This window comes from Capricornis sumatraensis, chromosome 22 (genome assembly GCF_032405125.1).
Source record: "Capricornis sumatraensis isolate serow.1 chromosome 22, serow.2, whole genome shotgun sequence".
NCBI lineage: Eukaryota > Metazoa > Chordata > Mammalia > Artiodactyla > Bovidae > Capricornis > Capricornis sumatraensis.
The window spans coordinates 50,858,975-50,872,310 of NC_091090.1; the positions used below are offsets into that span (position 1 = coordinate 50,858,975).

The following is a 13,336-nucleotide window of genomic DNA, read 5'->3' on the forward strand; positions in this document are numbered from 1 at the left end:
CACCCACGGCTGGCATGCCAGCAGCCTCCCCGGCTTCTCCCTTCCCCTCCAAGCACGACGCCCTCCATCTAGATACAGCCATCACTGACACACGGCCAGGGAGGGAGAGGGCCTTTCACAAGAATGATCCTCTGAGGGGGAACCCCGCTGGGTCAACGCTGCTCGTGACTCAGGTGGGTAAGAGACACTATTTATGGCAAGTCACCAAAATGGGCCTGGTCTGTCCACAGCTGTTTACCTTTCTTCAATGATACATGACTTTCTCAGTCTATGGACTCTGTCAAAGGGTCACCTCTAACAAGACACACCCGGTTTTGTGACATGAACAGCAGAGGTTCCCTTGTAAACCACTCCAGGGGCATCAACGTCTTCTTTATGCAAAGAGAGTGCAATTTTCAAACAGAATGAAAGTCAAAAATCAATCATTTTAGGAAATCAGAGATGAAGGCAAGGGTTTTTACTTTCTTATGTAATGTATATACAGAATCACATCTAAACTTTAACAAAATATCTGAAAACAACACTACAAATCAGAGTAACTGCTGCACAGATTTGAGTAACAGTGAATGAACATTACTGTATATATAATAATGTATACATTATATATATGATATGTTCATTCACTCTTGTTACTCAAATTATATATATTATGTATTACAGGGTTGCCCTGGTAATTATGATTCCCAGACAATAAAGAATCTGCCTGCAATCCAAGAGACCTGCGTTCAATCCCTGGGTCAGGAAGATCCTCTGGAGAAGGAAATGGCAACCCACTCCAGTATTCTTGCCTAGAGAATTCCATGGACAGAGGAGCCTGGTGGGCTACAGTCCATGGGGTCACAAAGAATCAGACATGACTGAGCAACTGACACTTTCTTTCATATATTGTATATATTACATATTATGTTAGTGAAAGTCACACAGTTGTGTCTGACTCTCTGCAGTCCTGTGGACTGTAGCCCGCCAGGCTCCTCTGTCCATGGAATTCTCCAGGCAAGAATACTCGAGTGGGTTGCCATTCCTTTCCAAGGATCTTCTCGGACCAGGGTCTCCCGCATTGCAGGCGGATGGCTTACTGTCTGAGCCACCAGGGAAGCCCACAGGAGTGAAGGGAAGGTGCTCAGTCACGCCCGACTCTTCGCGACCCTGTGGATGGTAGCCCACCAGGCTCCGCCGTCCATGGGATTTTCCAGGCAAGAGTACTGGAGTGGGCTGCCGTTTCTTTCTCCAGATATTATATACACTATATGGTATCTATTGGGCTTTCCTGGTAACTCAGTTGGTAAAGAATCCGCCTGCAATGCAGGAGACCCCGGTTTGATTCCTGGGTCAAGAAGATCCCCTGGAGAAGGGAATGGCAACCTACTCCAGTATTCTTAGGCTTCCCCGGTGACTCAGACAGTAAAGAATCCACATGCAATGAGGGAGACCTGGGTTTGGAAGATTCCCTGGAGGAGGGCATGGCAACCCACTCCAGTATTCTTGTCTGGAGAATCCCCATGGACAGAGGAGCCTGGCGGGCTACAGTCCATGGGGTTGCAGAGAGTCAGACAGGACTGAGTGACTAAACATAGCATACACTATATTATATACTCAGCCAAGCTCCCACTGACTTTATGGCAGTTAAATTTACCCAGTTTTCACTTCTAGGACAAGCATGGCATAGAGAGAAGTTTCAAGCATCAAAGGCACCAAAACTCAGTAAGGGATATTTCTTCTTCGACAAACCAACACAAATCCCTTTGCTGTCAGGACAGTAACACAGCTCTGCGCTTACACGCTATTCACCACGGGACAGCTCTTACGTGTGTTAGCTCCTCACAACTGCCCAAGAGTGTTCATACCGTCCCAGGCATACAGAGCGGGGAACAGAGGCACACGCGGGTCACATGGCTTGCTCACAGGCACTCAGCCAGCACGAGCACAGCGGGGATGCGGACCCAGGCAGCCCGGCTCTGAGCCATCACCACGGAGGCTCCCACGGCCGGTGGGCACCAGACTCCCCTGGAGGCCGTGCTAACACACAGACTGTTAGAGTTTCGGGGGCAGGGTCTGTGAGCTTGCATCCCTGTCAGATTCCCAGGTGACTCTGCTGCTGCTGGTCTGGGGACCACACTTAGGGCCACTGTCGTCGAGCACTCTGCCTCTCTCCAAAGTACAAGAAGAATGACCTTGGCCTGCTGTTTAGACTTCAAGTTCCAAGCTGTTAGCTCTCAAAATACCTTGCCTCTCTCTCTAAAATAGTACCAAGTCATGTAGACTTCATGAGTAAATGCTTGATGGTCTTGGGGACTGGCCTTACCCTTGGGGATTTATCAAGTGAGACTAACAATCAGAATCACGGGTGAGATTAAGTCCAAAGTAGCAGGATTATCAGAAGGCTTGCTTCTGTGTGTCCAAGACAGAGAGCAGGGGGAGATGGAAGGTTACTGTGTTCAAGTTCAAGGCTACCTAACCTGTGCTTGGTGACCACACAGATGCAACAATGTTCCCATACACTGGGGTAAGAGGGCAGCAGAGGACAAGATGGCCAGATGGCATCACCAACTCAGTGGACATGAACTTGAGCAAACTCCGGGAGGTAGAGGACGACAGGGAAGCCTAGTGTGCTGCAGTCCATGGGGCCACAGAGAGTCAGACATGACTTAGCGACTGAACAGTAACAACACACTGGGGTATATATCCCCCCACGCCCCAGTGATCGGGTACAGACTGAATGAGGTTTTGAGAGAGTCAGTTCCTAGGTAGGTTGATAAGAAGTCCGGGGGTCCCCAAGGAGAGAGGGATCTGGAATTCTCCAGGAGGAGGAAAGGACAAACATTTTTTTTCCCTCTACATTCCTTAGTCCTAGTCACATGAGTGAGTGAGTGAATTCGCTCAGTCATGTCCGACTCTTTGCAACCCCATGGACTATAGCCCACCAGGCTCCTCCATCCATGGGATTCTCCAGGCAAGAGTACCGGAGTGGGTTGCCATTTCCTTCTCCAGGGGATCTTCCCGATGCAGAGATCGAACCCGGGTCTCCTGCATTCCAGGCAGATGCTTTAACCTCAGAGCCACCAAGGAAGCCCAAGTCACATAAAACGTTTTTATCTTTAAGCCTGGAAGTGATGATTATACAACAAACAACTCAGTTTAAACAACTCAGTTTAAACTCTGTACTAAGGATTATACAACAATAATGTGTCCTGCTTGAGGACAGTTTCTCCTTCTTGAAAACCTTCTGACTCATCCTGATATTTTAGAACGTATATTATGGGAGTGGGTCTGCTAGGATCTTTCTATTGTTAAATTCTAATCTTGTTCTCCTAAAATGTAAATTGTGGGAATAGGAGTGGGTCTGGTAAAATTTTCTCAAACTTGAGACATTCTTTTGATTGTCTCTGGCCCCCCGATTGAATTCTTCTCTTCCGGAGGCCAAGAATCCTGGCATCTTTTCATGAGTCAGCAACACCTCTCAATTTCTGCCACCTTTTAAACATGTCACAGGCAAATTTTATGTTTTAGTTCTTATCACCCATGCCCACACCCACATCCTCGCCCAACATGGGGAACTCTGGCAATAAAAGTGCTGCTAATTTGTGGTTTTAAAACAGCTTAAAAAAAAAAAAACCTCGACTACAACAATGGACTGCCTCCCACAAAGCTGGACATCCTGGTGGGGAGATGCTGGCAACTAAAACATCTGGGTGTGAATAATAGAGAAGGCAGCATCGTTTCCAGAAACAAACCTATTTCCTTTTCTCTGCCACGTTTACCAAGTGGGTAAACAATTCCCAAACAAAAGTTCTTCCTGTTCCCCTCACCCTGACGTCCCCCTCTCCAAAATTTGTCCTTGTTTTTTTAATTCTTCTCTAGTGTTCTCAGCTACTCTTCCAAAGAACAGAACATAGGCAGGGGGGAAGAAGGCTTGGTAGCTTCTTGAATCTTGTTTTCTCCTTTGACTTCAGGGAGTTCTTTCTAAGTCTAAGGAAGATGCTCTTGACTAAGATGAAACTAACTGGTTACATAACCACAGGTGTAGGTTGGGCACGTTATCCCTTTCTCAGGAGCAAAGGAACACTCACTCACTACGAAGGTCAGTGCTCGTTGGGGCCCAGGCTGAGTGTGCCAGGGATTATCAAGCCAGCAGGAAGATTACAGTAGTCCCTGGGGTGGGAACCTGTGGCAGACCAGATTCAGAAAGAGAAACAGGCGTGGCTGGGCACAGCGATAAGAAGGCTTTGATTTTCCTCTGCCCAAACATCAATCGAGTTCTCCCATCCTGCCTTTCTCAAATTTGCTCTTCTCTTCATAAAAGAATAGTCCCAGATATCCCACTTTCAGGTCAGTGGAGATAAGAGTTCATGTTACTTCATTTCGGGAGGCAGCACTGAGCATCTGACGGAATTCATACAGCAATCCCTCTATGAGCATCAGTCTGCGAGAAATGCTTTCCTAAGAACATGAATCTCCTGGATGCTGGCCCAACGACTGGGTTCAGGTCTGGTTTCCAAAATCATACTGTTTGGTTCCCAACATCACGTCTGTGAGGATTCATTATAAAGATTTCCCAATAAAAATATGACACTTCAGAGATGGGTGCTTTGGGCTATGGTGCATCAAATGAACACTCTTACTAAGAACAGCTAAAATCACAAACCTATTTGAAGCCATCTTAGAGCAACCAAGAAAGGTAAACACTTGATGGGGCAAGAGGTCAGAGAGAAGAGAGATGCATCAAGGCTGAGCCCTGTATTTGCCGTTGCTTTTTCACCCTGGGGCCTCTGCATACCGCAAAGATGTCGAACAGAAAGCAGCCCAGAGCCTGGAGCGGTATCACTGGCTGGCAATGCAAACTGGAGCTTCAGGAAGTTATGACTTAGAGGGCTAAGGTCCCAGAGGACTGCACAGAAGTGAGCTCATCAACGTGATCTCATAGAAGTTAGGGGTCCCTTCCTCTAGGACCTTGGCTCTTCAAGGCCTGACTGCTATGAACTCCAATATTTCCATTTGAGACATTTGCCAAATGTTAGGCTGTGTTTGCATGGAGAAAGAAGCTGAGAAAACAAGCAGAAAGAAACTGCTTAGAGGCTAAACAAAAGCACAGCAGCGTTTTTGGCAGTCTCTCAATGCTGGGAAGTTAAAAATTAAGAGTTCAGAGCCCACCATGGAAGAGAACTTCTGGTAAACAACCTAGACCTTCAGCTGAGACCCCTGAAGAGCTAAACTGCAGGAGAAAGGGAAAACAAGAAACAGAGATGCCTTAACATATCCAGAAACCTGGCTTCAGTTAGAACAGAACAAGGTAGCCTGCCTGCCTTCCAGAAGAAAGTGAAGTAGACACCAGTATCTAGAACTGTTTGTCATAAATGAAGTCCAGAATATAATTTCAAAAAATGATTAGGCATGCTAGGAAATAAGACCAAATGAGGAAAAATCAAGGGAGCAAACAGATCATGAAAACAGACCCACAGGTGATTCAAATAACAGAATTTTCAGACATGATCTTAGAATCTAGTGTTACATTAAAAGGATAAATCCCAAGTTCGGTTTGTTCCAGGAATGTGACATTAGTTATAGACATCCCTCAGTATCCTTGGGGAACTGGTTCCAGGACCCAATCCTGGATACCAAAAATAGCTAGACACCAAAATCTGTGTATGCTCAAGTCCCTTACGTAAAATCATGTAGTATATCTGCATATAATTCATGCATGTCCTCCTGTATATTTTAAATCTCTAGATTACTTATAGAACCTAATACAATGTAAGTGCTGTGTAAATAGTTGCAAGCACATAGCAAATTCAAATTTTTTGGAATTTCCTGAAATTTTTAAAAAATATTTTGATGTGTGGTTGGTTGACGACACATGGTTGACTTCCATGTAGAATCCATGGAAATATGAAGGACCAACTACAGTCATCCCCCAAAATTCAGAAAAAAATCCACATAATTTCTAATTTTAAAAAACTCATAGCAAACTAAGAATAGAGGAGAATTTCCTAAGTCTATTCAGAGTATCTACAAAAACATTTATAACAAACATTGTCCTTAATGGTACAGTATTAAATGCTCCCTCCCTTAGATCAGAAATCTGATAGATTTCCAATCTCAGATTAGAAACCTACCAGAAATCTGTATGGAATTCAATATTACACTGGATCTCCAGCAAGCACAATAAGAGAGGCAAAAATATAAGAATTATGACGAAAAAATAAAAATGTTTATAGATGACATGATTATATTCATGGAAATTCTAAAATTCTGCAGAGAAACATAATTAGACTATGTAAATTTGCAAGGTTGCTGGATATAAGATCAATATCTAAAAATCAATTGTATTTCTATGGGTATAGCAAAAAATAATCAGACACTGAAATTTTTAAAAGATAATACCACTCACAATAGGATGGAAACTTCAATACTTGGAATAATTCTAATAAAAATATTCAAGACCCCTCAAACTGTTAAAGGTTATGAGAGAAGTTAAAAGCAAACCTAAGCAAACATTCTTGGACTGGACCACTCACAATTAGTGAGAGTCAATTCATCCCAAATTGAGCTCTAAATCTGACGAAATTCCAAGTAGATTCAGAATTTCAGAACAGAGTTTCTTTTGTAGAAATTGAAACGCTGCTTTTACAGTATACATGGGACTACAAAGGACCATCAACAGCCAAGAAAAGCTTGAACAAGTTTGGAGAACTTACATGCCAGATATCAAGACTTCCCATAAAACTAAAAGACTTAAGAGCATAATATTGGTACAAGAAGAGAAAAATCAACCCACAGAACAGAACAAAGATCTCAGACACAGACCCACACTTATGTGGTCACATGATTTATGACAAAGATGCCACTGATGTGAATGGAAAAAGGATAGTATTTTCAATAAGTGGCCCTGGGTCAACTAGGTTTTTTTATTCTTATATCTAAACTCTCTAATCTATGTCCATAGTTCACCTGTGATCTCAAATACCCAGTACTAGAGAGCAGAGCTCATTCTGCTGGTCTAAGTACTTCCATATCTCACGGGCTCTCAGCATCTAATCATGACTCAGACCCGTCCCAACCTGGACTCTTCTCCAAGCCCCTCCTGACTGATTCCTCTGGTCCCGATCTCTATGAATGGTTCAGAGTAGTATGTCAAGCTTAAAATTCTGGAAAACTGCTTTTGCCTTTCAACAGTTATTTTCTCTCCCGGGACAATTATATTCTATCTTAAAAACAGGTCAGAACTGATGAACTTAGTCACATAAACAATAATTCAGTCTGGCCTTGTTCTTGGGGACTCCATTAGCATGGCTTCTGGGCGGCCTAAGTTGGAAATCTTTCTCGGTTTTAAAAACCAACTCCACCACAGTATTGCCCTGTTTCCTTGATTCAAAGTTACACATCTTCCAGTCCTAAAAACGATGCTAACGTTAGGATGAAGCATATGATCCAAGCTGAAAGAACTATATATATACAAAAAAACTCCCACTTCACCTCTGTTTGTTTGCCTCCCGCTCCCTCTGTTTGCAGACACAGGAGTAAGTTGTGCTATTGCTTATACCAGGAGGAACTGACTTTTAAGTCTGGTAATTAACTCTCGCCTAAATGTCTTCCAAAAGACTGCACCATGGTAAAACACAAAAAAGTTATCACACACACAGAAGACAATCACTGCCAAGCAACAGACACATACAGAGTACAGAATTTCACAGCTAGCAGAGGCACGTGGGGCCGACCCATGGACCAAACGGAAGCATCTTTCAGACACTGAAAACATTTCTGTCTGGCTTCCAAGAGATGCTGTTTGACTTCCAGATATACAAAAGTGAATTAAGAGGTAAAGTATATCTTTAACCAAATAAGAAATATAGATGAGAATGCTATTCCTAAAGGCCCCCAAATTGCACTATTAATATAAAGGTACGTGAGTACATATGAAATGAGCGACATGCTACCATCATGCTGCCACACGTGATAACAGAAGGTTGACCGTTAATCAGAGCAGCCGCCAAATATGAAGACAGCTCAGCATGGATGAGATGCAGGAGAAAATGCAAAGTAAGTGGACAAAGACCCCATACCGTGACTAAGTGCAGCTACTCCCAAGTGATTTAGTCTCCCATCTCCTCCACACCTTTCCTTCGGAAAAGCTGCTAACAGATCCATGGTTGACCAATAGATCCAGGAAGGTTTGCAGAGGTTTTTCCCATTGGGAGTCCTCAAATGCCAAAGCACCAAAGGCCTGAATTCTAACAGACACATTTTTACCCCCAACAGAGCTGTCTCCTGTGCTACCCAAACAGGAGCATCCTTACGTTCTTATCCAAGCTGAGGAGTTGAAGACGCAAGACGTGCCATAAGGGGACCCTTTCCCTCTTTCTGGCACTTCACCTTGGGACTGTCCACACGGCATGGGGGTGACTTTGAGTAAGCAGAGCAGCCCACACTTTAGGCCTAATTTGGACTTGACACAATGTGTATACACCATATTTCATCCTTCTATAGCATAAACTGCCTGCCCAGCTGTCTGATGCGGTCATGGCTAAACTCTAAGGAAGGGATTTGGGAAGGTCTTTCCCAAACTCTGAGCATAATATAACTGCCAGTTTCCACCAGCATCATCATAAACATATAACAATTCCTAAAGTCAGATTTTAACAGCGAACTCATCTTAAACTACCAACCCCACTCCATACTACAGAGTTAAAAATGGGGGGAAGGGAGAGTTAGGGAGTCTTGGACAGACACGTACACACTGCTGTATTTAAAATGGGTAACTAACAAAGCGACTTCCCTGGTGGCACCATGGATAAGAATCCATCTGCCAATTCAGGGGACACAAGTTTGATCCCTAGTCCGGGAAGATTCCAGATGCTGGAGAGCAACTAAGTCCTGGGCCACAACTACTGAGCCCGAGGGCCCTAGAGCTGGTGACCCAACAAGAAAAGCCATCCCAAGAAGCCTGTGCACTGCAATGAAGAGTAACTCTCACTGACCACAACTAGAGAAAGCCCTTGCCTAGCAATGAAGACCCAGCACAACCAAAAATAATACATAAGTTATTTTAAAAAATAAAATGGGTAACCAACAAGGACCTACTACAGAGCACAGGGAACTGTGCTCCATACGATGCGGCAGCCTGGATGGGAGGGGAGTTTGGGGGAGAAGGGATACATGGATATGTATGGCCGAGTCCCTGTACCGTCCACCTGAAACGATCACATTATTGCTCAGCTACACCTCAATACAGAATGAAAAGTTAAAAACAGATAAACTACAGAGAGCACATGTGTGCTTCTGGGTTGCCAACCCCCCTCCACTCCACGAGTTGCTCCAGTTCTTTTCAGGACTTAGATTTCATCTCTAGGCTTATTCTCAGGTTTTGAATAATGTATCAGCTGCTTCAACAAACACCACCTAGTCGTCACTGTTTTTCAACTTACCTGGTCCAGTGACTTTTTACCAGAGGCATGAGGTTTCTGCAGAGTTCACAGCAAGGGCCTCCTTTCCAAGCATCTTTCCTGACCCTCCCTGGGTCAGACTCCCTAGCTGTCCTTTATAGCAGGAGGTCTGACACAGAACTCCCTTCAGCTCCAGCTGAGGGTATGACTCAGCAATGAAAAACCTGCCTTTTTTTTTTTTTTCAAGGAGGCCAACTCTTTTGCAACACACATATGTCTTAAGTTGATCCATCAGATGCTACAAATTTCACTGAAACACAGATTAAACAGCTATATTTCTTCATAAGCTGGGAGAGTCCTTTTTAGCCAAGACACTCCAAGACGGTACAGATGCGGAGATGGGACCTTCCCCAGAAGGGGTCCCACGGTTCAATCTGAAGGCCTCTGGCAGAACACGAGGAGGCCACAGGCATCCTGGGCTCCAGGCCACTGATAAGAAAAGACAATCTCCTCCTGGCCAAGCAGGAACTCTTCAAAAGCTCGAAATTCTCTCAATTCTCCCAGGATTTCCCCTTTCCTATGCACAAAAGTTAAACATATCCATCGCCAAATACTCCCGTCCTAGAAGGCAGCGCGATTACAGTTCTGCTTTGACAGGGAGTCATCAAAGGTTGGGACCACTGGGGAGTCTGTTTTTCAAGCTCACTGCTGGCCCAGAGGAAGCCTGACACCAGCATCTGAAGCTCAAGGCAGCTGTTCACTTCTGGCTGAAGCTCAATGTAAACCTCACAAATAGTCTGATAGTGTGTACTCTCTCTCTTTGGTAAAATAATAATAATTTTGCAAAAAAAATTCATAGTCACAAAAGCTCCAATCTAGTGTTTTCACCATGAAGCTTATCCTGCAGAACAGAGGAAACTGTGCTTTCCAAACAGAAGTCTGAGCCAAAAAGGCACCAGCGGATTATTTCCAACACAGAAAGGCAATGAGACTGATAATTAGGCAAACTGAAAGTCAATGGTTAAATCAGTCACGAACAGATGTGAGAGTTGGACCATAAAGAAGGCTGAGCACCGAATTGTGGTGTTGGAGAAGACTCTTGAGAGCCCCGTGGACAGCAAGATCAAACCAGTCAATCCTGAAGGAAATCAGTCCTGAATATTCATTGGAAGGGCTGATGCCCAAGCTGAAGCTCCAATACTTTGGCCACCTGATGAGAAGAGCTCACTCACTGGAAAACACCCTGATGCTGGGAAAGATTGAGGGCAAGAGGAGAAGGGGATGACAGAGGATGAGATGGATGGATGGCATCACTGACTCAAAAGACATGAGTCTGAGCAAACTCAGGGAGATAGCGAAGGACAGGAAAGCTTGGTGTACTGCGCTTCATGGAGTTGCAAAGAGTTGGACACAACAAAACAAACTGAACAACAAAACAAAGCAATTCCAAAGAATCCCTGAATACTGAATTTCTCTGAAATATTTAAAGATGAAAAGCTAGCAATGAGGAATTTACTTCTCAACAGAGGCCCTTAACAGTTAAATTGATCTATATATTTTAATTTAGGAGTGATAATCAGACATCAGAAAACTTCCCTTCCACTCTAAAATTTTGGTCTGTAATAAAGATCTCACAGCGGCTCTATTTTACTTATTATTTATTATTATGTAGCTGAGATTCACCTACAACAGTCAGTGTCTATGTCCCACACCAGCGTGCATCCCCAAAGCCTGGCACATCCTTCCTTCTCCACTTTCCTCATAATGGACCTGAATATGCATTAGGGTCAAATGTCAGCAGTGCTCTCAAAACAGTTCTTGTGTGGGGCAAAGTTCACATTTGATATTATTTTAGTGTGTGTATTGAGACAGACCCACACACAGATCCGTAAGTCCAGGAGAAACAAAACTCATTCCTTTGGACCTTCTTGGCCGAGACTTTTGGACTTTCTTGGGAAGTCAACAGACTTCCAGGACCAAAAGCAAGAATCCGGAGTTGGTTTATAAAACCCAAGCTAAGAGAGTCCATAAACGAATGGGTGGGGAGTTCCCTTCCCTCTGCATCCTCTTACTTTTATTTTCGGATTTACCATATTATTGCCAGAAAATCCTATCACGTGCTGAGTTGCTACCCGACGAGAACCTCGGGCAGTGCTGACCTCTGCCCCAAGCTCTCCATCTGACCCGACCACTCAGCTGAACCCTAAGGACTAAGCAAAATTTCAAGGTCATGGGCTTGTTCTCTGTCTCTATAGGACTGAAATAAAATGCTGTACTACTTCACCCCTTAGCCCCTCCAATGTTCTAAAAAAATCACCCCATGGAAGGATTCTTTTACTTGCTAGGCAGCCCCAAGAACACAGTTCTTCTGTAAAATGTGCAGCCTCATTTCAGGAAACAAGAATAATACAGACATAGAAAAAAATAACGTCTACTATTCCATCGCATCTACATGATAAAAAAAATACATTTGAGACACATTCATTCATATACATACACACACTCAAAGACATTATATTGTGTTGACCAAAATGTTTATTCAGGTTTTTGACCAAAAGTTCATTCGTGCAATTATCTTAATGACCTTTTTGACCAACCAATATGTATGTATATATTATATCACTAGCACACGTAGCCTTCTATTCACTTGACTCAGTAGCATTTGTAAGCATCCTCGTATAATTTTCAAGTGTGAACCTGTCGGCCACCCTCACCTTCCATTCCCCTAAGCAATAGTGGGAACAAGTTCCCAGTCAGTTCTGTTTCTGATCACAAAGGATGCTTAGTAATTACTATTCACTGGCTAGCTTCAGAAAAGAAAACTACTGGGAAATCTTCACCGTAAGAGCAAAACTATCTTCTCACCTGCTAAACTAGCACTGGGAACACATCCCTCGTCACACCCGTGGGCTGCCCTTGAACTGCAAGCCACCTTTCCCAGACACACTTGGGGTTACAGGGTGATGGGGTGAGAAACGGGGCCCAGCCCGACCCTTTGGGGTTCCTTGAGCCTCCATACCTGTGCTGATGCTCCTGTAAGACTTGGTATATGCTGATAAGAAAAGTTTGGTTTTTAAAACTGCCCACAACACAGTCCTTGTAGATTCGGAACTCTGCAGCCGTCACCGCCTCACCCTCAGGAATCTGGGATAGGTTGAACTTGAACTCTTTGTGGTGTCGCTGGCGAGGGGAGAACTCCTTGTCGTACTCCACTATAGGATTAAACAAGAGAGAGTGACAGCTGTTGTTACTTGGCTGAGTGCCACAGGCTCACCTCGAGCAAGTCCCCCGTTTTCATTCATAAGAGGATTACCAGTTACCCATGGCTTCTGAGAGTGGGTCAGGGGTGGTGGAAGGAACCGTGGGCTAGGCAGCCAGGCTCAGACGAAAATCCTTCATTTTACTCAAGGATTAAATACAACACTTAGATTCTATTTAAAGACTTTAAATAGCTTAATCAGGTTGCATGAAAGCAAGTTATTTAAATGCTTCGCTTCAGGGGTCCTCGTCTGCACAGGTGGGAGAATGGGAACTTCCCAGAAGTTGCAGGACTTCAGGAATCAGTGACTGGGACTTGCCTCTGCCGTCTACCCCCCACCCACCCCTCCCAGCCCCTTCTTCTTCCTGTTGCCCTGGCCCCTCGGGTTGCTTCCTTCTCTCCCCACCAAGCAGCTGACAAGACCCAGGGCAGCCCTGAGCTGACCTTTGGTGGGGGTCCTGGTGGTCGGGGGGTGCATTCCGCCTGGGTCTGAAGCTTTCACGGTCTGCCATATTTTGCCTGATGGCCGGTGAAAATTTTTGTTGAGGGGCTTAGTGTGAAGCTTCGTAGAAAACACTGTTCTAACTGAAGTACACTGCTTCCTTCTCCTGGAGGAAACTGGGGGCTGAATAACTCTGCGAGGAGGGACCCTCTGAGTTTGAAGCTGCCGGGGTCTGCCTAACTTGTCTATTGAACCCAA

At 44.5% G+C, this 13,336-nt stretch overlaps 1 protein-coding gene across 1 annotated transcript in view; it reads right to left on the reverse strand.

Annotated features, from left to right (window-relative positions):
- The window catches only part of BMP6 (bone morphogenetic protein 6), a 144,667-nt gene that overhangs the window by 14,417 nt on the left and 116,914 nt on the right, over nucleotides 1–13,336 (reverse strand). The window contains exon 2 of the mRNA XM_068994357.1: nucleotides 12,397–12,589. Within this exon, the coding sequence (XP_068850458.1) occupies nucleotides 12,397–12,589 (193 nt within the window). The remainder of the gene's footprint in view (nucleotides 1–12,396; nucleotides 12,590–13,336) is intronic.